We start from the raw sequence: 27683 nt of genomic DNA, 5'->3' as shown, positions 1-27683 counted from the left end.
AATATAGTACATGCAATTTAAACAGTAAACAAGCCTTTGGAAATCTTCGCACTAATAAATATAAGCCATTTCCACTGTAGATTCAGGTTTAATCCTAGTTCTCATAGTTATGGGCTGTGGTTTAGAATGTCAGCAGGATAAATCAAGATGGTAAAAACAATTTGCTCCACAGAAAGGCTTCTATTCTTGCTTGGGCCAGTATTTAATAGCATTCATTAGACAGGCTAATAGGCACTGAAAAATACAAATGAAATAAAACTGCTATCAAATTCCCAAGCTCTTCCCATTATCTTTTTAATGAAGGGTTTGGATTAAGTATCTCATACAAATTTTGAAATTTTCCATTTGCTCGTTATCTGAATTCCTGTCCACTGCTGAGCTTTCTAGTTAGAAATATTGCCCCACAAGCCAAGAAAATTCTGCAAGTGTGGACAACTTAAGAAAAATGAAAGAGGAGGTTGGAGGCCACTGACAGGCTCTCTGCCATAGCATTAAAGGACAAATGGAAGATTTTTCACGTAGCTAAGCAATGTTTCCATTTACACGAAAAGGACTTATCTGTCAGCTTTCTAGTTATTGAGAAGAATATCTACACTGTTGTGGCTGTTAAGACACAGAACAAAATCCCCGACTCCCTTGCCCGATCCTAACACCAAAGCATCTGCAGGGCTCTGAAGCCTCAGCTGGAAATGAAGCAGGACAGTTTCGCTGGCCAGAAAAGCCATATTGACAATGAAGCTACACAGGAAATGCACAACACTAAAATGGAACGAGGAGCGTCCTGCTTTCAGGAAACTCCCAAAGTGAGCATGGGAGGCTCTTTCGGAATTTGCAACAGTTAGGGAGGAACAGCCTGACACACAGCTGGAAAGCAAAACATCAGTGCGAGGACAGCTTGAAAGCCACATTGTCTTTAAGATTTCTTAACTTTATTATCATGGTGGGGGATTGTTTTATGTAGTTCAAGCTGGACTTGAACTCACAGCAATCCTCCTGCCTCAGCCTCCCAAGTGCTGTGGTGGTACCCAGTACATCTCCTCACTTTGTTTTCTAGGTATCATCTGCCCTACGTGCCCCAAATTCCTTTGGAAAGAATGAAGTGAGCTGACAAGTGAAAAAGCAGAGGGTAAAGGGCAGAGGCTTGGGGTGGCTTTCATGAATATCTGCGGGTCTGAGAACCTCATCAGAGCTGCTGCTACACCTGGGCGTCTTAAGTGTCCCTGAAGAGCTGGTGTTGGCTGGGTGTGGCTCTGTGGCCACTTGGCTACCTGGGTTTGAGCCCCAGCACTGCACAAAAAGGGAAAAGAGGGTCTAAGAGAGGCGTGGCTGGCAGGGCAGTGCTGTTGGGCACTAGGTCTGCTGAGGCACCTGAGGGCCTCACTGCTTCCTTACCTGCTCGCTGTTCTTTAGGGAGAGGACGAAGCTGTGGCCCAGCGTCCCCAGGTGGGCGAGCGACTTCTGCAAGTGGCCCAAAGCATCAGCATAAGTGAGCGCAGAAGTGCTGGCCTCCTGAACGCTGTCTTCTGAATTCCTCTTCCGTGGCTTCTCCATCAAATTTGTGACCATGGCGATAGCCTTCCTGGTCATCTCTTCTCGAACCTCCACAGGCAGCTGAGAGAGGGAGCAGTGTTAGCACAGCGGACAGCCCGGCCTCACCTAGGACACAAAGCACATTCGACGAGGTGCCAGCGAGACAGCACGGAGAGGAACTTCAACACAGGCAGCAGAGTCGACCAAGAGTCTGCATCCCTAAAGAGCACTTTTGCTAGTTTTGTTCAGTGAAGGAAAGAAAAACAGTGAGGTACCTTGCGCTATGAAATCATAGACATGGATTTTTAAAAACGATCATACTCAAAGCAGATAATGCTCGAATTATAAATCTACTCACACTGATTGACAGTTGGGGAGTCGTTCCTATGATCATAATTTCTAATTCTGATCATTTAATGAAATAATTCAAAAGAAATATATGCACAGAGATTTTAATGGAATAAAACTATCAAAAACTTCAAAAGTAATCTAACTGACAAGAGAAATAGTAGCTAGCCTATGCTGAATTATTGGAAAGTATAATATGCTGTCATTAAAGTTAGAATTACAAAAACAACACAGCAACTTTGGGAAATGCTTATCACAAAATTTTAGAAATCAGGATATAAAACTGTCTCTGTCATACTAACATTAAAATTGAAATGATACAGGGCTGGGGATTTAGCTCAGTGGCACCGTACCTACCCGGCAAGTGCAAGGTCCTGAGTTCAATCCCCAGTACCAAAAAAAAATGTAAATGGTATATAACATATACAGCATTTTGCATAGTTTTTATTTATATACATAGCTTCTTGGCCTTTTGGCTGAGATCAAATTTTTTTGTGTACACATGTACACTAAATATATTTATATATAAAATATCTCTGTATGTAGCCAATGTATATAATATTTTAAATCAGTAAATATGAAGGTGGTGGAGTTATAAGCTATTTTTTTTCTTTTCCACTTGCAAGGTTTCTGTAACAAAGTTGTATTTACTCATCAGTTTACTGGGATGTGCCAGGCACAGTGTCAGCTGCTCAGGGCTTCTACTTTTGCAATAATATTGAAAATGTAAAGCTCTTTCACCCCCAACAATGCAAAGCCATGTCTGAACATGCCTGTTTGGACAGAGGAGCTATCTGGGTACCCTCTATGGCCCCGCTTATCTATGTTGCTTTGGAGTTTCCAGTCTGACTTCCTGTTAACTAAGAAGCACACTGTCACTGTATCTCCAAAAGGACTTTCTGAAAAATAAAATGAGCTAGGCATAGTGGCGTGTGCCTGTAATTCCAGCACTTAGGAGGCTGAGGCAGGATTGCCACAAATTTGAGGCCAGTGGCCACATACTAAGTCGAAGGCCCATCTGAACTATAAAGAGAAACCTTGTCTCAAACAGTAAAATATTACAATTCTAAAAATACAAAAACATAAAAGTCCTATGACAAAAATGTTACTTCCCCTACTATTTCTTAAAAGCAGTCATTGTAGGACTCTGAGAAGTAGGAATAAGCTTTAAATACAAGATGTCAGAGAAGTCACAGGAAACTTCCATTTCCAGTCTGCTACCTCCAAGCCTCTCTACCCAGTATTATTACCTTCCAGTCCTGAGGGCTGGTGTGCGTGAGGCCACACACATACTGACAGGAGGTATCTCTGGGGAAGCACTATCTCCACAGAGTCGTAACTGAATTTGTCTGTAAATACGGCTTCAAAAGACGTTCTAGAGCCTGAACCTCTTAACTGATCTAAACTTGAAGGACCCAAGGCCATAGCACACACAGAAGCCTCCCCTGACAGGTTCACAACTGTGGGCTCCTTACTGGGCTTTAGGTTTATTTGATTTATTTTATTTTGTTTAAACTAAGGTCTTGCTATGTAGTCCAAGCTGGTCTTGAATTCACTACATAGCCCAGGCTGCCCTCCACTTGATCTTAGCCAAAAGGCCGAGAAGCGATTGCCCTCCAACACATAGCAATCCTCCTGCCTCAGCCTCCCAAGTGCTGGGATTATAGCTGTGCGCCAACCACACCCTCCTCCTGTGGTTCAGAAACACAAGATATTACAAGTGTGTTTAGTTCAATCATCCTGTGCCTAGAAGCCCTGAGCTCCAGGAAGGGTAGGAAAAGAGTCGCCCTGGAATCTGGGCCGCCCATCCTCACTCTCCAGCCCCCTCCTGCCATCCCTGCATCTGCAGCCGGTGAATGAGCTCTCAGCAGAGCCTGTGCTGGCTGGACCCTGAGTGATGATCAAGATCAAGGCTGGGTAAGAATTAATGCAATGGAGCAAATCTTTGCACTCAGAATTGTTTCCACTAGGAAGAGAAATCTCAGAATCATTTGCATATACCAGTGGCCCACTCTTCTTCCTACCCTACTACGTGATGTGGAAGAGTTCAGCCGACAAACTGGCAAGAAAGCAGCTGAGGCAGCAAATTCCCCAGGCAGGAGGTGAGATCTTTCCTGTCTGAGGCCCGACTCGCCCCTGAAAACCCAGGTCTCATATTTACTACTTGGGTGACTTATGCAACTTGATGAAGTGCTTTAAACCTTAGCTTCTTCATCAGCAAAAATGTGAAAAATACCACCTATTGCATAATATCATTTTAAGAACTTACATGACATGAAATGTAAAATGATCAGCATAGAGTGTTGCCCACAGGAAGCGCTCGATAAACAGAAGCTGGGTTTTAATTCGGTACCTGGTAAGACAGTACACAGGCCATCCTTCACCTGTCGTGGCTTGGATCTGAAATGTCCCCTGATTGCCTCCGTGTGAGGAAGGTGACTAATCACAGCACTGTGGCCGACTGGCCCTTAGAAGGTGGCACCCTGCCAGGTGTGGTGGCGCAAGCCTGTAATCCCAGCACTCAGGAGGCTGAAGCAAGAGGATCGCTGTGAGTTCCAGACCAGCCTGGGCTACATAGTGAGTTCCAGGTCAGTCTCAATTACACAGTGAGACCCTATCTCAAAAAGAAGGAGGTGGTGCCTGGTCAGAGGTGGCCACTGCCCCGCCTTCTCGCCCTGCTTCCTGTTGAGTTATCTTCCCACTAGCAGACCTTCCTAACCTGCAGCAGTCAATCACTGACCAAACCGTGAGCCACAACAAACCTCTCCTCCTTTAAATTATAGTCCTGGGTGTTTTGTCCCAGCCACAGGAAGTAGCTAAGACACCATCATTTTTTTTTAAATATTCCTCAGGTGTCTATCACATAATTCTGTTTTAGAAAAACCTTTTTTTCCTGAGCTAACTACACTGCTTAGAACAGAACACAAGGATTTCCCCACCCTCACCCCCCAGCCTCAGGCACTCACAGGTGGGACTCTGAGGTCGCTGGCTCTAGGGTGTGGGTGTATGAATATGGATTTAGGGTGCAATAACTAAATTAGACTACTGATTGGTTTAGCCTAGTTCTGGGTGTGGATGATGGAAGCCCCATCCTGGGTGTGGGTGGCAGCAACCAATAGGCTAACAGTAGCCTGGGTGAGATAAAAGGGAAAGGAAGGATCACTGCTGGCTGCTTCCTGCTGGCCCTGCCATGAACTCTTGCCCCTCTGTCACGCTCCTGCCTTGAAGCCAGCTGACAAGGGACTGAAACCTCTAAAAACTGTGAGCTAAAATAAACCTTTCCTCTTTTAACTCATAGATGTCGGGTATTTTGCCCTAGCAACAAAGACATCAATGCACATGTGGCTTTAAGAAAGTTGGAAAATGAACAACAGTGATATTGCTGAGTGTTACAGAAAGCGGTGGTTAAGTAGTGGTTAATGTGTTGTAAAAAAGAAAAGAGTTTAAGAAAACAATGTCTGGATTATATGAAGAGTGAAATAGAGTAGAAAAATAGCACAAAAATCAAGGGCCTTACATGGTTAAAATTTTATTAATCCTAGACTCCAACAGTAAAAAATAAGATGGAGACATCTACAGATAACAAGCACCAGGTAAAACCTTTAGAAGATTAAAGTGCTCTGGGGGAAAGATAAACCCAGGTTGTGACACCCGTAAATTCTTTCAATTGGACAAAATGGCTCAGGGCACAGATCCAATTAATGATGTGGCCCTCCACAAAAAGCTGATAGCTTTAGGGGAACGGCCTTTAAATTGAGAGAGAAGATGTATGGGGTGATACATCAAAGATATGTAGAATTTGAGGGAGATGTCTCAAAAACAAATAAGCAGAGAAATAGACCCTGAGGATGTGGTTCTGGGCCCACACTGCTAAAAATGTTTCAAATATAGAAGAGCTCTACGATTTATTTGCAGAGATACAATGCTGGGGTGAAGATTCCTGATTGTTTGCAACTTAACTCCAGTCAGGAGGAGCCCGGGCAGTTCTCAAGAGGGCCAGGCCCCAGCATCGTGTCCTTTCGTCTGACAAGAAGGGGGCAGAGTCTGCCTGCAGTGTCACCTGGGGTTGGGGAGAGCAGAGGACTGGGCTGGTGTCAGAAAGCGGGGTCAGGACCTAGTGAAGGGCCCAAAGCCCCCACAATGCAGAAGCAGGGACACCTGTGCTGATGACAATGCAGAATGGGCCAGAGAGCACCAGAACCGGCTTTGTAGCCTCAGGTGTGCCTGTTCCATTTTCTTCTGGATTTTGTTTTGTTTGTTTGGTTGGTTTCTGTAATCATTTAAAAAGATGCAGAAGTCAGTATGAGCTGTGGAGGGGTGAAAGGCTCAGCTCGCCCTGCAGGCCACAGTTGGCTGACTCCTGAGCTAGGATGCTGCAAAGCTATGGTCAGAAAGGTCAACTGAGAATAAATCCCAAGTGGCCTTGAACACCAAGCAACTAAGGACTCTGACTGGGAAGCCACTAAAGGCAACTTGCATACTAAAGACGGTTATGTAAATGTGTGCTTTTAGAGTCTCCTTTAAAATCATTCAGAGAACCCGAGGGAGAGGGCGAAGATGTCTCATGTGCAAGCTCCAAGCCCCCACGAGAAATGCAACCACTGTGCACTGAGAACATGCTAGAGAAAAACAGAAGTTCAGAAACACGAGGAGAATCTTGTTTTAACAGAAAGCACGAATCCACAGCTCTCTTTCCCGGCAACCCTTGCCTGTCTTTCTGGCATCAGCCCGGAGTGCCCTTCTGGACACAGGCAGGTCCTGTGCCAACCTGCACCAAGGAGAGCAGCCCACCCACTGTGCTGAAACTGCCAGGCACTGCCACCACTCTGGCGGAACAAGGGGCTCCAGGACCAGATGTGTGCTCTCTAAGTGCCTACAGCCCAACACCTAACACAATTCCTGTGCCACCCACTGTACCACCAAGCACGCTCACCAGCACGTGGGAAAATCAAGGTCCTTGGGCATGCAGGAGGCCACATGCTCTCCACACTTCCCTGGATGCTGCTAGCCAGAGGCTGAGAGGCCCCAGGTGCCCAGGGACCTGTTTCCAGGCTCAAGAAGACAAACACTCTCCCTGTGCACTCAGTGTGCATGTGTCCAGATGGAAGCTGGTGACACAGGCAGGTGGAGCCGAACGCCACTCATCCTCCAACCCCAGGGCGGGGGCAGGGTGCGGACACAGTGTGAGGGGCCCTGCACCTAGGGACCGACTCCCTCCTGCACGTCACAGGGCTCCTGAGTCTTTGCTTTCAACAAACACTGCAAAGGACTAACTGAAGAGCCGGATAATAAATCACTGAAAATAATTTTCAGTAAGAGTTTGCTATATGATTCTTTGGGTTATAGCTTGGAGGACATTCAAGGAATTGAATGGCCTTGCTATGACCACACAACTATGAAGTATGAATTATAAAAGAACTGATGTTGAACTCAGTCTTGATCTGGGAATTAGACCAATTAAAAGCAAAGTTTAAATCCCTATCTACCTCATTAAGATGGAAAGTTTAAATATAAATTTATTATTTATTATTATTACTGGTTTTGTGAGTCAGAGTCTCACTGTATAGTCCAGGATGGCCCTGAACTCAGTGTAGCACAGGCAGGCCTCGAACTTACAGCAGCCCTCCTGCCTCAGTCTCCCAAGAGCATCCCAAGTGTGCACCTCCATGCCTTCCCAATTTTATTTTTATAATAGTTATCAAAAAATTTAACATATCTGTGTCATTCTGATCAAACATATACTGCAATAATGGAAATGATAATGCAGAACAATTTTTTAAAAAATCTTCGGAATTGCTGAGAAGAAAATTTCAAAATGTTAATTTGGATTTAAATAATTACTTCTGATATGGAGAAACAAACTTTTTTAAGACAAGGTCTCACTGAGCAGTCTAGGCTGGCCTGGAACTCACAGTGATCCTCCTGCCTCAGCCTCCTAAGTGCTGGAATTATTAGCAGGTACCGCCGTGCTCAGTTTTTTCCTTTGAATACTGACCACAACGTTCTAGACCAGTGATGGCGAACCTTTTAGAGCTTTCAAAGATACAGACAGCTCACTGCAGCACACATGCCATAGGTTCACCACTAAACTAGTGACAGGACCTACTGATGGGAGAAAACACTTCCAAATCGGTTCTGGTGATAAGTTGCAAGGGCCGACAAATGTGGGGCCACAGAGAAGACACCAAGTTATCAAGTTATCTTTAACGGGCTTTATTAGAAAAGAAATCACTTTGCAATTTGCTAATAGCTGTTCACAGCTGTGTGTGGCTGCCACATACTACACAGAGTTCCCTCTCCTCCAGACATCGAGGAGTTGGACCCAGGGCACCACCGGGCCTTCATTCTCAGTGTTTACCACAGCATGTAAGGCACTACTTTAAATGACAAATACTCTATGCAAACCCCCAAATAAGAAGGCCAGCTCTGTCACACTCACTTATGTGTTTAACAGAAGGATAATCATTTCTATCAGGCACTTCCGGCCTTGGCTATCAACTACTTCCGCGATAAAAAGGAATTACACAAGGCACGGAGAACATGGTGTCTCTGCCCAGTGAGCACAGAAACAGGTTCCTTTTTAGCTAAGTGCAAGCTAACTCAGCCCTACACATCTTAGTCCTCTCCTCGTCACAGGGACAAATACTGGACACCCACATGTTAAGGAGGAGAGGTTTACTTTGCCACCATTTGTAGTTTCAGTCCATCTTTGGCTGCTCCGAGGCAGTAACATCACGGTGGGGGGGCTTGGTAGAGGAGAAACAGAGAAGAGCTGCTCACCACCGCGTGGGGCACAGGAAGTGGAGAGAAGGGAGGAGCGGGGGAGGAGATAAACCTTTCATGTCACGCCCCCAGGACCGCCCCTTCTACCAGGCCCCGCCTCTTAACAAGGGGGCAGCTCTAAACCCCCATCGTTCAATCATCTGCCCAGTGCCCTGCCTATGTGTGCAGGAGTCTTTGGGAACATCTAGACCTAAACCATAGCACTAAGTTTTTCAGTAGTGTGGAGACCACCTTTATCTTAGTAGAGGGGCACAGGCAGTATTAGAAATGAAATGAACTTTGAAGGCAATCAGTAATGAATATGAAGGTCCCTGGCTGTAACACAGGTGTTAGCGGAATTTGAAAGCATTAATTTACACTTGTCATTTATGAATCTCTGCTTGCAAGCATTCTATGATACACACCCAAAATGTTTTGATTATGATCATTTAAAGTAAATCTACTCAATTCTATCAACTGTAAGTATGAAAACCCAGATTTTTTAAATCCCAGCACATAAAATGACTTGGGATCATTAAAAAAATTTTTTGTTGCTAGATTTCAAAATTAGGGTTGAAGCAATTCAAGTGACGTTTTTTGACCTTGTAGGAAGAGGAGCAAAGAAAAGCAGGTATATTTGTCGGGGACCTTCACCTACACTCTCCTACTTAACCCTCAGGGAATCGTTCCTGGTGTCAGTCCAGATGTGTCACCCTCACTCCCACTCAGTACCACGTCCACCCCACACCAGGTCAGCAGCCCAGGCAGCCCAGGTTTCCTGCTGTGGGTCGGAACACACAGGGGTCGTGCCGCATAGCCTGCAGGCTTCCCTGTCTACCCCTTTGCTATGAAGAGCTCCCCAGCCATGAAGCAGGCAAAAACAATTGGCATCTTTCCCCTTCCCCTTCCTTTCTGCTCCCCCCTCCCCTCCCCTCTCCTCTCCCTTCCTTTCCTTCTTTTCTTTCCTTTTCTTCTTCAGTACTGAGGATTGAATCCAGGGCCTTTGCACTGAGCAATATCCCCAAGTGCTTTTTAATTGTTTTGTGACAGGGCTAAGTCACTATGTTGCCCAAACTGTTCTCAAACTTGTGATCGTCCTGCCTCAGCCCCCAGAGGGCTGAGATGACCACGACCACCACCAGGCACATGGAGGGCAGAACCTCACAGGATCTCCCTGTGGGGCGGGTACCTGTCGGAGCAGCAGGCATCAGACAGGTCCAAGCAGGGCTTTTTTTAATAACTTCCTCCACTGCACAGAATTGAGAATGTATTTATAAAAGAGCACTTAGGAGATAAATCTGAAGCCTGAGAAGCCCTTAAATGGCAGCTGGGGAGCGTACTGGGTGAACACAGAACGCAGGGGTGAGAAAGCCCATGTCACTGAGGGTTCACAGCCGAATAATAAACAGCTATGGAGGCGTCAGGCCTGCGGGAAGGGAAGATCAAGTCGGCAGAGGCTGTTTTCAGACCCTCCTCCCCACCGCATCTTTCCTGGTACAATGCACTGCACTATCCACTGGTCATCAGTGTGAGGTCACCTGTCGGCTCCTGCGTCTTCCTGGAAATTTACACAGCAATGAATGAGACCCGGAGGGCCCCTCCTCCTGCGTATTCCTGACTTTAATGACAGCGCAGCCCTTTGAGAGCAGCACCCTCCTCTAGGACTGTGCTGCACTCGCGGCCTCTCCACCACCTTTCAGTTATCTCAGTCAACCTGAAACAATGTCCCGAGCACAAACAGAAACTGAGTCTTCTGCCTGCCAGGGGGCTGATCATCGTGATGGCCCAGGCAGCCTCAGGCCAGACTTGTGAGGCCAGGGTGAGGATCCTGACTCCTTCCACTGGGCTCAGGGGACACTGCAGTTACTTAACTTTCTAACTTCCACTTCATTAGCACACATCTGCCGTGCACCCACATGGGTCACGGGGGCGGGGCTGGTGCATTCAGGGTCGCATCTTAATTCTCTCTGCACCTTCACCTCTCCCCCTCTGCCTTATTTAACTTTCCTGGGACCTAATTTATGTATCTGGTAGAATGGTCTTTAAATTATTGACTTTGCAGGGCTGGCAAGATGGCTCACAGAACGCTGTCACCACACTCTTTCTTGCTCGGACAGCATCCAGCATCTGGATGTGAAGACAGCACTGGAGGAAACTGGTTAACCCGATCTACCCTGCAGGCACAACCCAGGCGCCGATGATGGACCCCTGTGGGCCATGCCCAGCTGCCCCTGTTGGCGGCACATCCTCCACAAGGTGCCACAGGGTGAGGGCAGGGATAGCCATGAACGTGACCATGATGACCTCAGGGACACAGGACTTCATCCTGGCAAGTGACACAATCTAAGGCTCCTCCCCTTGCACGGGTGAACAAGATCATGTGTGCAGTGGGGGAGGGAGAGCGGGTCCACACCTGTGCGTCACACCTGTCACCTGCCTGGGACACCTTGCACCTGAGATGGGGTCAGCTCCCATTCTCAGTGTTCACATGTGGTTATTCTTACTGAAACTTCCAGCTGGGCACAGGGGCACACACCTGTAATCCCAGCACTCGCAGGCTGAGGCAGGAGGATTGCTGTAAGTTCAAGGCCAGCCTGAGCTGCAACGTAGTGAGACCCTCTCTAACAAAAAATAATCAAAAAGAAGAAGTCCCGTTAACTGAATAATGAGTGTGTGGGCTTCTGGGCCTGGAGAACCAGATGATCACACAGCTCTGAAGCCTGGAGCAGGCTCGCAAGTTGCTATAGGGAAGAGAGAAGTGAGTGTCCCTCCTGCAGGCCCAGAGTGTGCACTGAGCACACACCCCATGACAAAGACTACAGCTTCCCTGCATTGATATGTGCAGTGAGAGTCCTGCGGTTCTCAGAGGCCCCAGGCCGAGCCCTGCATCCTGCTGGCCAGTTCTGAAGGACCCCTAAAGCTGCCTCAGCTCTCCAGCACTGCTGACTGAATCTCCAGCTCCTGTCCTGGCTCCTGTCCCGGGCCTGTGAGCCTCTACTGCACATATGCCACAGTGGGCTGTGATGGGTTATCTAAGGTGCCAAGAACACAAGCAAAACTCCATAACTGACCCAGAGCATGAGCATTTGCACACGCCTCCTTGTTAGTGAGTGCTGCCAGAACACGACGGGCTTAGCTCCCAGTCCAGGCTCTGCCTGTCACATGCTGGTGGCCTGGAGAAAGCCACAGCATCCCAAACGTCCTGGTTATGATGGGCGGTGTCACCCATGGCACACTGGTTAGGAGAGGTGATGAGATGGGGCCGGGAAGGCATAGGGCTCGATCCCAAATCTGATCACTCTGCACCATCTCATGGCTGCGGTCAAACCACCCTCCTCTTTCACAGCAGCCCCCCATTTCAGGATTCTGCCTCGTGGTTTCAAGTATCCACAGTCTGAAAATATTAAATGGAAAACTCCAGAAATAATTCATAGGTTTGAAACATCTTTGATGATAGTGTACTGTTTTAATTGTTCTACTCTATTACTAGTTATTATCATTAACCTCTCCCGTGCCCGAGTAGACATTAAACTACATCAAAGAGCCTGCAGAGACAGGCTTCAGAAACGTGCAGTTCCGTGCATCTAACACTGAGGTGTCGGGACGCATGCGCCATGGGTGAGGGGTCACTATACATTTGGGGAGCCCCACTGCCCCCTACGCAGCCTCCTCACCCACGCCACTGTCTTCTGCAGTGTGGCCATCACAGCCGCAGAGTGAGCTCCTGAAACGCCCACTCAGATCAGAACCCTGCGGTGGTTTCTCATTCACACAGGGTCCTGTGAGCCCCTGCTGATCTTCAAACAACCTTCCCTGGGCACCCAAACAGCTGGCAGCTGCTGCCGTTTCTTGGACTCTTTCTTGGTCTCATCTACTTTTATTTTATTTATTTATTTGGTACAGAGGATCGAACTCAAGACCTAGCACTTGCAAGGCAGGTGACAAAACCACTGAGCTAAATCCTGGCCCTGGTGTCGTCTGATTTAAAACTGCAGCAGTCCTGCTGCTCTGCATTCATCATCACTGCACAGGTCTGCATGTAACCATTTCATGTACTGCCTGGTTTTAGTTTCTACCCTACCCTGTGATGCTCCTGTCTACTCCGATCGGTGTTTCACACCTGGTTTTGAGAGTAGATCCTGACATGCAGCAGGTACATGGTAGGTACTCTCTGTCGGATAACAAACTACCTGAATTTACAATCTGTAACCATGAATCTGAGAGTGCCTTGCACAGCCAGCTGTGGAATGAACTGTGGCTGAGATTCCTGTCAAACTAGGCTGGCACTATGGTTCCACCTGATGACCCAGCTGGGTCAGAAGCCAGGGACCTATTTTCCATGCTACTCACAGGGTTGTGCCCATCCCTCAACCTCAGCCAAGGGGGCACTTTCACTGAACTGCTCAAAACACAACAGCTGCCCCCACGGGGGGGGGCAGGGAGAAGGGTGGGGAGCCTGCAGCACAAGGGGCATCCCATGGCTTCTGCTGGATTCTCTGCACCAGTTCCCCAGCAAGGCCAGCCCACTTTCCAAGAGAGTGGAACACACAGGGGGTTCAGTTCTTAGGGCAGGGGTCTCCAAGAGCCAATACAGAGTCTGCCCACCCCACGCACAGTTTTTATTCAATGAACGAACAACTGAACCAAGGATGCACATGTGAAATAACCAAGCTGGAAGCCAAATGGGGAAATCAGACTGCGACTTCTCTAAGAATTTAGGGATTTTTAAACTTTTAACAAGTGGAAAAAATGGTAAGCAGCACAAATAATTAACTGTCAACATGCAAATAAATAATAGCATGTGAAAGCTTTGATGGGAGGCCTTTCCTTTCTTCAGAGGACAGTAAAAGAAGGTCCTTTTCTCAAGACTGCTTGTATTGTATTTGTGTAAATTGTATTACATTCCATCAAATTTTGGAGACCGTATCTTGTCTTTCAAGTATTTTCACTGGCCCACTTATTCTATGCCTTTGACAGTCATACTGGGGAAATGAATCCTTTTAGATTTGCTCTTCTATGCTTACCCCCAGCTCTTGGTCATTTATAGTTTTGTCAAGATAGGATATGTTTGCCGAGCTAAAACTCTCACCTTGCAAGACAGAAGGAAGCAGCTCCCAGAAAACAGATACGGTCAGGGCTAGGAGTGCAGAGCAATTCTTACAAGTGCAGTAAGACACAAGCTAGCAGAAGGACAGTGGGAGGAGCAGGCCTCGCACATTTAAAAGCTTTGAGATCATCATTATTCAATAAAATAACTAACAAATAGATGCCTGGAACATGAAGTGCATTCAATAAATACTGTTGATTCTTTTTTACACACAAAGAGTACCGTTAAGTGTACTTTTTCTATTAAGTTATAGCTCATAACCCTCTATAAATCACGAGCTTCTCACAGGCAAGGACCCTGCAATCCTTGACCTGTTTACGGCGATAGAGTGATGGCAATGAAAAATCCTCAGTGAACACTTCGGGAACATTCATCCAGCTCAGAGGTACAGGAAGACTGAGTCATAACCCTCTATAAATCACGAGCTTCTCACAGGCAAGGACCCTGCAATCCTTGACCTGTTTACAGCGATAGAGTGATGGCAATGAAAAAGTTCTCAGTGAACACTTCGGGAACATTCATCCAGCTCAGAGGTACAGGAAGACTGAATGGAGACTAGAGATCGACATTCCTTTGCATTTTTAAATTTTGAGACAGGGTCACTAAGTCACTAAATGGCCCATGCTGGGCTCAAATTTGACAACCTCCTACCTCAGCCTCCGTGAGCTGAAATTATGGGTGTGCAGCACCGTGCTTAGCTAACTTAACCCATGGCCATGAGGAAAAAGGGGCCACCCCTCTGAGCATGCACATGCTGCGGGCCTGACTGGTACTGGGCAGGCTGCAGACAGCCTAGCATGGGGCATAGCAGGGCGAGGGAGGCTGATGCACACTCTCCCCTCCATCCTACCAGCAATGAAGTGGAAAGTTTGACTTCCATCCATCTTGTCCCTCTACCTGCTGACAGACTGCAGACAGAGAAAGATCAAATGTTTTCTATTGCTCTCTCCTCATCAAAACCGAAAGACATGACAGAAATATTTCTACCTCCATGGAAATGGCACAAACATAAGAGTCAGAAGCACAAAGCAGAGGTAGTGGTGTTCTCTAGGTGCCTACAGTCGCAGCTTTCAGAAGCAACTACACTGGTTTCAGCTGAAAGACCTATGGAGGGTGTGTCTTAGTCACTTTCTCATTGCTAGGACAAACACCCACTGCCCACAACTTGAAGGAAAAGAAGTTCATTTTTGGCTAATGGTTCCACAGGGTCCAGTCCATGGTCAGCTGGCTCCCAGGTGGAAGCAGCATGGCAGCCATGGTGACTGGATGGGAAGGAAAGGGAGAGAGGGAGAGAAGAAAAGGGAGGGAGGGAGGGGAGGAGGGGGGGAGAGGGGGGTTGCTCCCAGGTGGAAGCAGCATGGCAGCCATGGTGACTGGATGGGAAGGAAAGGGAGAGAGGGAGAGAAGAAAAGGGGGGGAGGGAGGGAAGGAGGGAGGGACAGAGGGGGATAGAGGGAGGGACAGAGGGGGAGGGAAGGAGGGAGGGAAGGAGAGAGCAAGAGCTAGAGAGTGAAGCAAGAGAACGAGAGGGAGAGCCAGAGAGACAGAGAGAGGAGGAGCCAGGACAAGAACACAACCTATCCTGGTCACACCCTAGCGACCACCTTCAACCAGGCCCCGCCTCCTACAGCATATTCAGCCGTGGTGTCACAGGGCTACTATAATACATTTTTTAAAAGTTAAACCTTCATCCTATTTTTTTATCACACTACCGCTTGGTGGAGGCTCCCAAGCAACTTCTGGATAATCAGCTTGAACAGACATCCTGGCAACACTGCACCCAGTAGTATTTTCCCTGCTGATTCTCCTGCCCTCTCATGCTGAGCCATTCTGTGGGCTCTTGCATGCTACTGCTATGCAGAGAAACTGAATGAACAGGACACTGCTGTTGCTAGGTTAGCATCTCAGAGCTGGTGACTGGCTCGAGCTTCCTAAATTGCATGGGTATGAAACTGATCTGACACATTTTCATTTTCCCTGTGATTCTTTGGGAATCTTTAAGCATGATGAAAAACTGCATATGAGATTAATTTAACTTCAGATTTGCTGGAGCATTACACTACTCAAGTGAAAGGAGGTGTTTGCTGCCAAAAGAAACTGTCCCCAGACACCCGAACCAGAGCACCTAAAATGGAACAGACACCAGGAAGGAGGGTCCACGTGCCTTACAGTTGTTGAACTTACACATTTTGGATTTTTATTTAACTGAACTTTAACTAAAAGGGCAAAAGGATTTGATTTTTATGATGTTAATTTCTCCTGGAGAATTTAATAATGGGAAATAAAATTTGGAGCACTACAAAGGTGCTGACCTGTAGAACTTGGCATAGTTCTACTCTAAACTCACTGCATAACACCTGATGATTTTTAATTATCAATGTAATTGGGCAAAATCTGGAAAGAGAATGAACTCTGAGTGGAGTACAGAGAGTCAGGAGACTGTTTAGACTGTGTGCTAAATGGCTCTTCAGAGCTCGCCGAAGCCGAGGCTGCCCTGCCCCAGTGGTCCACGGGGACCCCCACAGCACTGGCAGGGAGGCCTCATGGCCCAAGAAGTGGAAGGACAGGGAACAAGGTTCTGACAGGTGCAGGCTGGCAAGAGTCAAGGGAACCAAAACTCACCACTCCTCACTTTTCCTTCAGAAGAGAAAATTCTTGCTCTAATTAGGACAGAAAACTTGAGGAAGGAGCTGTACAGCCATGTGTTCTGTGGGTGCTCCCTGTCAGGATCCTGCCATCCACCCCAGGAGTGACCTCAGCCACTGTCGGCTGTTGGGGGTCACACGTGTGTGAGCATGCAGGAAGCCCGGGGCTGCAGACCAGGCCACACTTCCCACTCCAGCTCCCCGCAGCATTCCTCACGGTGTGCCACGGGTACTCATCCCACCTCGATCACCCTTACACCCCACCACATAAGGCCTGGAATCAGAGCAGGGGACGCCAGGCTCGAGAGCACCCTTCAGAGCTGGGTGGCCCTCCATGCCTCCTCCCTGGCTTAGTCTTCTCTCAGAGAACTCCCTACTAATCTTCAGGGCTTTTAGTTTTGTTTTGTGATACTGGGGATGGAACCCAGGGCTGTGCTATGGTCCTCATCCCTTTCTAAAACTTGTTTTGAGACAGGGTCTCAATAAGTTGCCCAGGCTGACCTTGAACTTGTGATCCTCCTGCCTCAGCCTTCCAAGTAGCTGAGACCACAACTGTCACCAATCTTGATTAATAATAAAAGACAACCATGATGATGATGCATAATGTGTAAATTTTAAAAGTTAAAGGCTAAAATTTACAGAAAGAAAAAAGGCTGCCTATTGCTCAGTTAATGAAATCAAAGGTTGGTATAAAGTAATATGTATATATTTCACCTTCCATTTTCAAACTATGCATAACTCTTCTACACAGAGAAAGCAGGTCAGAAATTCATCCAGTAAGAAATTAAAATTTGAAGATTACTACTTCTGCACTTGCTGGACATATCTGTATTACTCACTCTTAATAATTTATGGGGAATGATCTTTTAGGTAGGGATCCATTGTGGATGTGGTTTTAGAAATCAGAACCTCTGATGGCACTGTGGTCCATAAACTACAAGTGTCTCAAGATTCCTGCAAGAGGTCTGCAAGGTCACATCTGATTTCAGAAGAATGCTAGGCTGTCATTTACCTTTTTTTTACTATGTTAACATGGGCTGAGGGGGAAAGCAACAGAGGGGAAACTGGGTGCTCAGCACAGACCAAACAAATTTTATTTATTGCATTAGTTACTTTTCTCATTGCTGAGATAAAATACCTGACACCCAAAGTCAGAGGAGGAAAGTTTATCTGGCTCACAGTTTGTAGAAGTTTCAGCCCATAATCAGGGGGCTCCAAGGCAGGATGTCATACATAGCAGAGGGGTATCGCAGAGTAGAAACAATTCATGGCGGGCAGAAGATAGCAAAGCAGCAAGCAACAAATGACAAGCAGCAACCCTCTTTCTGTCCCTTGTATCACATCTAACTACCCACCCTTAGGGCTGGTGGCACTCACACCCAGGGTACAGCATCCTTAATCCTAGCATTGCATCGTGAGTCAATCCCAGGATCATATCCTTGATCCCAGCATCACACACCTACATCCAGCCATGCCCGAAAGGCCCCGCTATGACTGCATGAGGCTTTGGGAGGGGGGTTGATACAAGCCATAGCATTTCTATTGTTTGATTTGTACTCTTTATATTTATATTCTTCACTGTCATTTTCACAAGAATGTTCCTGCGAAAGAATAAAAATGTTTAATTGTGTTAAATCGCACTACCTGGGTGTAGTGTTTCTAATATTCTCAGTGAAGTAAGGAGATGTATGGATAAAGTACTTCACTCATACAGACCAGGAAAATGGATCTGTGCAATTATTTAAATTGAGCTGAAGTAGATGTTGCTTGCACACAGCATCATTTTGGCTTCAAAGAGCAACCAACAAACCCAGTAGGTCTGTGGGGCTGGGGTGCTTGGCAGACAAACTCTCCAACACGAACAAAGTCAGCCTGTCACCTCAGGAAAGCAGGGGCTCAGTCTCTGCCATCAGTAACAAACTGTGTGCTTTCAAGAAAAAACAAGAATTTTGCATCTGCCACTGTGAGTCTGACAGCATCAGACAGGTAAAGACTTCTGAGACTACTGCTCGCCTTAATGAATGGGGCTTGTGTATTGTATAACGCAGCATTGCAACATCTGGATAGCCTTCATGCCTCAGTGAAGGGGCATCTCCAAACATATGCACAGCTAAGTAGTTATGACAGAACCATACCTAGGTAAAAGGTCCATTCAAATAATTCTAGACCAACGATTTCAATGTAACAGGAAACAAAAGGCTCAATATATTTTTCTAGATTCCACACTGCAACTCATATCTAAGAACTTTTTGAGTTTCAGCGTAGTGTCAAAGCACCCCTCAAATTATAGGCTAGTAAACTATCTCTCCCTTCCCCAACCTCCTGTCTTAGTCAGCCTAGACAGGAAGTTCATGTACTTCAATCAAAACAATGACAAAGCCCACATGGCCGCATGGGAGGTGATGGAGGCTCCAAGGGGAACCCTGGGGTCCTGCCCTGAAGGGGGCTGTGGGAGCCCGACCTCTTTCTCTCTTTTCCTGACCATGGGATGAGGCACTGTGCCAGCCACACACACAATAAGCTTTGAATAAATATTGTTTCTAACAAATACATACACAGTAAAGTTTTAATAAATGTTGGTTCCTGTTGTCTTTTTTAAAATCCCAGTTTCATGGAGAATGTACTTTCCGAGTATAATAATCTAAAAATTATTTTACTGTCAATTTTTTTAGAACCCTCATTTTATGTCCCTTACAAGCTTATCTTTATAGCCTGATGCCTCCTATAGAGCTAAGCCTGAATATTTCATGACTCAATCTGAAGCTGTGTAAAACGCACTTGATTCATGCATGACACAGTCAGGTGGCAAGCCCAGTGTGGGGGCTCAGGCTGTAGTCACAGCAGCTGCAGGAGGAGTATTACAAACCTGACGCCAGCCTAGGCAGGTCAGCAAGACACCATCTCACAGTCATCAGGAGAAAGTCAATAAATGCATTTAAAAGGGGAGGGGCCCCTGGGGATATAGCTTAGTGTTCCCTGGATTCAATCACCAGTGCTGCAAAACTGCAAACGTAATTTTTTAAAAAGGCACCTATCATTTCAAGGAATCTGGTAATATACTTTACCTAAACACATGTACATAGGCCTCAGACAATGATTAATCATTATGGTGAAAGATACAGTCACTATCCTTAGTTAGAAAAGTGTTAGTGCTGTACGGACCCAGATGTTATGGTTACAGTACAGCCCTTGAGAGGTAAATTTCATTTTTCGTCAAATTATGGCTGTCAAATGGACTCTTCCAGATTTTTTTTATGTCAGAAGCACTAGTACTAGGATAAGGGCAGAAACGATGTGGTCGTGCTGGTGCACACTTGTCATCCCAGCCATTTGGGAGGTCGAAGTGGGAGCATCATGAGTTCAAGGCCAGCCAGGGCAACACAGCAAGAGCCACCTCAAAAAGGAAGGAGGAAAATTCAGATTCTGAGCAGTCATAATATGAAACAGAAATGCCCTGTGCTCTTTCCATAGATCCAGAGCGAAAAATCAAAAAGTGAGAGAGGAGAAGGGAGGAAGGGAGGGAGAGAAAAGTCAGTTTTCTGCTCCAACTCAGAAGAGCCAGCAGGTCCTCATCAGGAGCAGAGACTTACTGTCCGCTGGGATGATGAGGGGTGGGGGCTGGGAGGCAAGTGGGGAACCCGACCCACTGCAGTTGGGGAGCAGCAAGTGAGACACCAGAGCTTCTGAGATTTTCAGAGAAGGGTTCTGGCCAATCCCACATTTCCTAAGCAACAGGAGTAATTTCCATGCATTTCTCTACAGATGCAGCTGCGTCTGCGAATGAAGGCTAGGGCCACACGCGCTCTCCCTTTCCTGACCATGCCGTGCTGGGCCCCAGCTGGGACCTTGCATCTTCCTCCATGTCTCTGGGTTCCCTTGGCCCCATCTATGAAAACTTTCTACCTGCAGAACTGGACAAGCAACAGGAGAGCAGCTTGAATCAGACTCAGCCAAATAGAGCACCTGAGATTTTCAGCTAAACGCCCTGTAACCATGGGTGTCCCTTCCCCTCTGCACATTCACCACCACAGGCATCATGCAAATGCAGCCTCCGAATGGCCCACACCGGACCCTTTGTGGATATCTGCCCCAGAATTTGCTACGCAGATGTCACATGAGCAGCCAGCACCACAAATGCAGAGCCCCTTGGTGTGTGTGACCACCCTGCACTGAGCTCAGGCTTTGGGGTGCTCCTCTCTGAAAGCTTTTACCTGAACAACTGTTTACTGTTTTTTCACTAGTTTGTTTGGTACTGGAGATCAAACTCGGGACCTTGTGCTTGCAAGGCAGGCAGCAGAATCTCTGAGCTAAATCCCTGGCCCTGCTTACTGTTTTAAAAACAGTATAGATACAACAAATAGAAAAGCTTCCAGGTCTTTCTAGAAATCTGGTTCTGAATTCCATGTGGAGATACATTTGAAGACTGCACACAGAGCATAAATAGAACACACTTCTTTCACATTTAACATCACGTGCCAGCTGAGAGAACATCTGGATTTCTGCAAACTCGGGCAAATCCAGCTGCACTCCCTCTCCCCACCGTGTGGTTTCAAACATGGAGTTTATTTAAACTTTGTACTTCTCTCTCTGATCAGAAAATAAAAAGCTTCTCTATTAGTAAAATGATAAAGGTATAAAATTAATTTTGAATATAACTGATTCACCTCTTTATAATTTACCCGACGGAGGGAAAACCAGCTCCCACCAGCTTCTGAGCGTAGTCTAAAGAAATGTCTACACTCAGATTATTCTATTGAGCTACAAGAAAAAACAATAATTAACAGACTGTATCAGCTGATCATCTTTTCTTTAGCAGAATGAAACTATGAACACAGCCAACTACACCGCCTCTTTACAGGCGGCTGGTGACATCTTGAAAGTAGAAGGTGATTAGTTTAGGTGATGAGAACGTGCTCCAATTATTTTTGGTTGTTTTTTGTTTTTGAGACAGGAGGGTCTCTCTAGGTAGTCCAGGATGGCCTTGAACTCAGTCATTCCTCCTGCCTCAGCCTCCTGAGTGCTGGGGTGATAGGTGTGCCCCATGTCTCCCGCTCTTATATCATCTGTTCCGAGTGAAACTGCACATTGCTGAGGGTCTGAGAGCAGATGTTAGAATGGAGTGAAGGGCTCAGCATGGCACAGAGCCCTGGCACACGTGGCATACACTCCTGCGGATGATCTCACAGCCACGTCTTTCACAGCATAGCCTCCATAGGTTCGTTTCCAGTCCCGGGGCCACCCCAGGCGTGGGTGTGGGAAGCATGCGCTGCACTGAACTGCATCCCCAGCCCTCAGACAAACTGGTGTGATGGGAAAATTTCACTCAGCCAGAGGTGTTAGCCTGGGTTCTGAGCGAGGGGAATTGGGCTTGGCAGTGGAGTTTCCTGACACTGACAACTGGAAAGAATGCCTGGTGTAGTTTCCATTATATGATGTATTGTTAGAACTTGTACATGTAAATCAGCCCAGGCAAATCTGAGTTCTACTGTTTGTACATCTGTAATACAGGAAAATGATTTCCCAACTGGGACACCTTGTGCTTAGCAAGAAATAAGAAATAATAAATTAAAGTCAATTGTAACTATTTTCCACATCAAGAAAAGAAACCAAAACATATCTGTAAGATCCAAGAGCAATTTTCACTTCTTCTAAAGGACCTGATCTACTTTAAACTCAGAAGTTTTGAAGTTACCTTGGTCACAGCTTCTGTAGAAAACGTAACTGCATCCAGCACCGTGATGAGGTCACCCGGGTGCAGACGATCGAAGTACTTCACGCAGACATCATAGGCGCAAAGCCAATCTGGGGCGGATGCGGGGACCTGCTTGAGCAGGTGAGGGTCCCCCGTCCAGAACAGCTTCTGCAGCCAGATGGTGTACAGTGAGCTCGCAGAGAGTGTCCCTCCGTCCTTCCCAAGGATTTTGGGTGCGAGTTTAGAAATGGGTAAGATATTCTGACTTGAGAGAACCGGCTCCAAGGCTTCAAGAGGACTCGTGCTTCCGTCTGTCAGCTTTTTGTAATTAAGTCCTAGCGGGAAGAAAGGGAAGAAGAAGGCAGTGAGTGGCTTGTTCCAATGTGCACACTCAGATACTTTGCAGCACACACAGGCCCTCCGTACGGCCGAGTGAAAACACCTGCCAACTCCTGCACAGTCTGGGCTTCACCCAGAAGGGCTGAAGGCCTGAGTTCTCATCCCTGTGTGGCACTGCCTCAGCTGTGCAAGCCTGGGCAGGTCAGGCACACCTGTGCCTCAGTTTCCTCATCTGCACCCTCCAGAAGGCAGCATCTCCTGGCCTCCTTGCCCCTCACAGCTCATGGGTTCATCTGCCAAACTGCATTATATTCCTTGCTACTCGTCTGGCACTTCTCCCACTGTTGGAAGGCAGGGAGTCAACCTCACTCCTTTTACTCAGTAAATGACTGATCAACTGAAGTGAGCTCTCATAAATGCTGTGACTAGCAGATGGGCAGCCTGGAAAGTGTCACACAGGTATAAAGCATCCAAGAGATACGAGGGGTACTAGTGAGCTTAAATTCTTAGTTATGAGAATAAGGACACCATTCTAAAGATTTCCACAACTACGCAAGATGAAAGTCTGTATACATATTTTAAATAGGTTCCACTGAAGTGAAATTCTGCCAAATGGCCTCTTGCTAAATGTCTCAGACATGTGTCAAATATATACATGTGTATGTGTGTGTAAACATATAAATAAGGAGAGTGTTTAAACAATTATAAAAAAAGACATTGCCACCAATCCCCTCAAAATACACAGTGCCCCTTGCCGAGACACATTTATCCCACCTTTCTTGGCAATGTGTCTTTTACTGTAATAAGTTTTAAAATGTACACATTCGCTGTATTTTTAGGTCACACCTCAGATATAGGATATAAGACACAGGAGTAGGAAAAAATTTGTGGACAGGTAGATTTTCGTACCAAATCTCCAGAAGTCATTGCGTGACTCTCAATAGGCATCTTAATTTGCTGGGTATTAAATCCCCTCGGCTGTACATGAAGAGGTTGAAGGATGAAGCTCAAGTTGATCACCTTTACGACCCTCGGTTTCAGGTCTCTCTCAGCCAGTGTCCGAGCCTGACTGGACAGGACAATAATCCCTAGATGGAGCTGAAAAGGGTGTGTTCAGCCAGGGACACAAGCGCTTACCTGCTGCAACGACTTTAAACTTCTTCAGCAGCCTAATGTGGGTATCGGGCTTCATGGCTGGGTTCCCAAAGTTCGTGCAGCCACAGCTGTCCAGGAGGGTGAAATAATACAGAAGCCTCTCGTGGTCAAGGCCACCAATGGAGGGGTAGATGTACTTGGCCATGTGCCTGTGAAAGGCTTTAGGATCTGTCTTCAGAGTCTCAAAGAGGTGAAGGGCCTGGGCCCGCTGCTCAATTTCTGCAGTGGACAAACTGCAAGGAAGAGCCAGAGGGCTTGTGTGAGGGCTGGGGCCTCAATGACATGGCCCGCTTGTTTTGTTCACCCAGGAAGAATGGTTAGTTCTTACAGGTCCTTCTTCGTGCCTAATCAAAGACACAGAACTGCCAAGACACAGGAAGCCTACACAAAGGCATGCCCTGTGCCCACAGCAAATGTGGCCCTGCTGGGTCTGCAAAAGCCTGGCTTCCTGCAGCTGTGGTGCTGTCCAAGGTGCCCAACAGGGAAGCAAGCCCAGGCTTCAGGCTTCAGGCTCCTGCTCTGAGTCACTTCCTCACATCACGAGAAAACTGTAAACTCGCCTCTGTACAGAAGTGCTGTGCACAAACCTCGTTATTCCTGGAACTCAGGAGACAGGGAGGGGGAGAAAGGCCCACACTTTTAGGAATAAGTTTAACATCCAAGGGTCTTGCATTGATATTCAATAGACTCCAATTTTATATACTGTGTTCAAGTAAAACAGGAAAGAGGAAGTAACTGTACTTTTACTTGAATGATCTATTTAATGCCACGTGACTCAAAGATGTATCCTGTATTTTCATGTAACTTAATGTCTCTGTAACATAATTTTTAAAAAGAGGCACTTAAGGTTAATCTAATTGAGGTCAAAAGAAATGAAGTTATTTTTGTTTGACTGATTAGTCTGACAAGATTTTGCAGAGGGAGGGAAAGAGTGGATTTTTGGCTCTGTATCTCAGGGACAGAATGAGTTCCCTAGCCCCGCCCCCCGGGCCACCCTCCACACCACCGGAAATAGCACTTCCAGGCAAGCCACAGGGAGTGTGGTGGCAAGAGAGACCTCAGGGTACCGAGGTTCTGTTTCCCAGGGTTTAAAAGCAGTGCCAGTGAACCAGGATAGATACCTCGTCTCCAGGGATTACTATTTTCAGAAAGTGCCAAAAGGCATGTTCTTGTAAAGTTGATATCAATTGTTTTAAATTTTTTATGAGTGTAATTAATAATAGTATAAAATGGACTACTATAGAGTCAAAATATCAGGTTTCGCTAAAAACAGTCTTTTTACTTTCACTTTAAGAGAAATATTTCTTTTCTGCTAAAACAGTTCAAACACTTATTTATATAAATATGTCCCATGTCTACAAAAATTTCCCCGACTGCCCCTTTCTGAGCTACCAGCACCTGGTGCTCATATCCTATTTTCAGTACTGATCACCTGTCTGCTCCCTCACTAGACCAGGGCTGCTTGATGGCACAGACCATATTACATCCTCTTTACCTTCAGTTTCTCCACACCAAGACCCAGGGCACAATACACAGGAAGCACTCAGTCCATGCCTTATGAATGCCATAGATGGGCAGATAAGCAAAAGAATCAAGTGCCCTCTGTACTCAAGGTGCCCGCTCTGGCAAGGACATAAAGATTTACAGCATAGGACTTATATCTAGGTTTGAAAAATTCAGTTGCATTATAAATACTGGGAATTAAATAACAGTGCAAATCAATGGCACAGGCTGACAAAGGACACAAAACTGTGCTCCAGTTAACAGTGGGATTGAGAAAAGCTATGGCTTCAGAGGAGGTGGCAATCGGTGACAACAGAAGGCTTAATGAAAAGAACTCGAGTTTGGCAACGCAGAGAGGAATGGAACAGAAATAACTCAAACAAAAGCACCAAGACAAGAAAGCACCAGCCCGTGTGAGGACTCTGGGCATAAACAGCTGGCTGACGAGAAAACCCCCTGGGTCCTGCCACTGCTCCTGGTATCATGATCATTTCCCAAGTGTCCAGTGCACACAGTGTCCTGACTTTCTGCCAAATGAGGTGGAAAGCATGGTGGGGGGGGCTAAAGAATAAGCTGTGTCACCCCAGGAAGCTGATTTGTATTGACAAAGAAGAGAAGGGATGATGGAGAACAAATTTGCACTTAGCAGATGGTGAGGACACCTGTAAGTTAACACCGGGGAGTTATCAGGATGCAGACAGCAGCTGCCATGGAGAGGGTTAGGGCCCTACCTTCGTCCAAACCCCACGCCTGCCTGGACTCGAGAGCACATCTGTTCACCACTGCCCAGAGTGACCGTGGATTCCTGGAGGTCAAGCACCACTGCCACCGTCCTCAAAGTCAGGATTCTTTCTGTAACCCGAGTATCAGCTCTTCCCTGATGGCAATAATCCATGAGAGCACTCCTGTTGTGCTTTATCCCTAACACTGATAAACACAGTATTCAAGACAGGCTCATCTATAAAGTGGACAGTAGCTAAATAATAATAGTTTATTTAGTTTATCTGTGTTTGAATTAATTCTAAATCCATTCTCTCTCCATCAACATTACTTTCTCCTCTGCCCACCCACTCACTCTTCTGCGCCTTCAATGCAGGTTGCCTTGTGTGCAATTTTACCTAATTATCTTGTCAGGACTGCAGTTCCTTTGCCAGCACATGATAAATACCCCAACCTCCCTCTTCAGTAAATTACAATGAGCTCAGATCTTTTATAGATGCCCATGATCAATAATCCATTTTAATAGTTTCCACGAAAGAAGTTGCTATCTTCTCTTCAGGATAAGCAAGAGAACAGGAAGAAAAACCATGAAACTGATGTGGGCTTTTCACTAATCATATTAATGATTACCCTTAAAAACAGTTTAAGCACTTTTTTTTTTCTGAACCCAGTTTTAGCTGTAACGAAGCTTATAAGTATGGGGCATATTTTGCTTTCTGAGATGACTAAGGCAGCATTAGCTATACTCCATGTACAAGGAATAAATTATTGTACTAATCCTCACTGAAGGCATTCTGCCATAGTTTCAAGTTGCCACTTGCCCCCCAAAAGGCAATTCAAGAACAGCATGCATCTGAAGGTCTTATATTTGTAGAAGAAAACAAATTTATTTAAATACATTTTTCTTCACTCCCTCTAAGCTTGAGTAGTAGTATAATTCCATTACCTGAGGGAAAGGGATACTCATCAGGGGAGACAGATGGGGCAGAACAAAGGAAGAGAAGGGAGAGGGAGAGGCTGGAGGGAGAGCAAGAAGGCGAAAGGACACAAATAAAACCCAAGGTAGCTGCCAGCACGTCTGCCAATTCTACTGCCTCACTCAGTCTTTCTCATAACCCTCTGCAGAAGGTCTAATTTTTATTCTCTGAAGGAAGCTGAAGTGCAGACAAAAATCCCTAAGAAGAAAGAGGTGGAGACAGTCAAGTGGGGTCTTTCGGGTTCTGCTTTTGGCCTCTGCTCCCCAACCCCTGAAGCCGAGCTTTTGTCTGTGGCCTGACACCCGCGGGCCCCCAGACCCACCCTGAGAGCAGGACCGGTGACACCTGGGAAAAACCCCCACTTCACAAGGGAAGGGAGGCTGCAGGAAAGTGCTAGTCTGCGTCTAATGACAGCTCCTCCACACCACCTGATGGCAACCTGTGCCCACTCAGGGAAAACCTGGGCAGGCAGAACTCAATTAATGTTCCAGGTCACCTGAACAGGTGGTGAAGAATCAGTGATGAGCAGTGTGGAGTTGGACACCCAGGAGTTCCTTCCAGGATGCTTACTGATGAGCAGGGTACTGACACTGAAGGCCACACGGATAGGTGTTACCTCCGCTGGAAGAGCAGCCCCATCCCCTTAAGACTTTTAATTTGCCATACACTGTCAACTCTGACTGGCTCACATGGGTTCCTATCACATCTCTAACATGAAACAGTTTAAGGAACACCACAGCACGAGACCAGTAATAGGCATCATTCTTGAACACTTATGATCATCCATTCAGTTCTCATAAAACAATAATTGACATCTACACTGACTTGAAAAATAACCGTTCAAAAGTCAAATGTGCAATACTGCTCTTAAAACGAGTTTCCAGGTCTGGTATGTTCCCAGAATT

At 46.4% G+C, this 27683-nt stretch overlaps 1 protein-coding gene across 3 annotated transcripts in view; it reads right to left on the bottom strand.

The window, feature by feature from the left end:
• The window catches only part of Nbas (NBAS subunit of NRZ tethering complex), a 234933-nt gene that overhangs the window by 39541 nt on the left and 167709 nt on the right, over window positions 1–27683 (bottom strand). For all 3 annotated transcript variants that reach the window (XM_033756036.1, XM_033756035.1, XM_010629031.3), the window contains exons 43-45: window positions 23561–23811; window positions 22085–22419; window positions 1393–1611 (exon numbers count right to left, since the gene is read on the bottom strand). In XM_033756036.1, the coding sequence (XP_033611927.1) occupies window positions 1393–1611; window positions 22085–22419; window positions 23561–23811 (805 nt within the window). The remainder of the gene's footprint in view (window positions 1–1392; window positions 1612–22084; window positions 22420–23560; window positions 23812–27683) is intronic.

This window comes from Fukomys damarensis, unplaced genomic scaffold (assembly GCF_012274545.1).
Source record: "Fukomys damarensis isolate Sample0158 unplaced genomic scaffold, DMR_v1.0_HiC HiC_scaffold_25, whole genome shotgun sequence".
Classification (NCBI taxonomy): Eukaryota; Metazoa; Chordata; class Mammalia; order Rodentia; family Bathyergidae; genus Fukomys; species Fukomys damarensis.
Note: the sequence above shows the minus strand (reverse complement) of the source record. Positions and strands in the feature narration are given on the sequence as shown.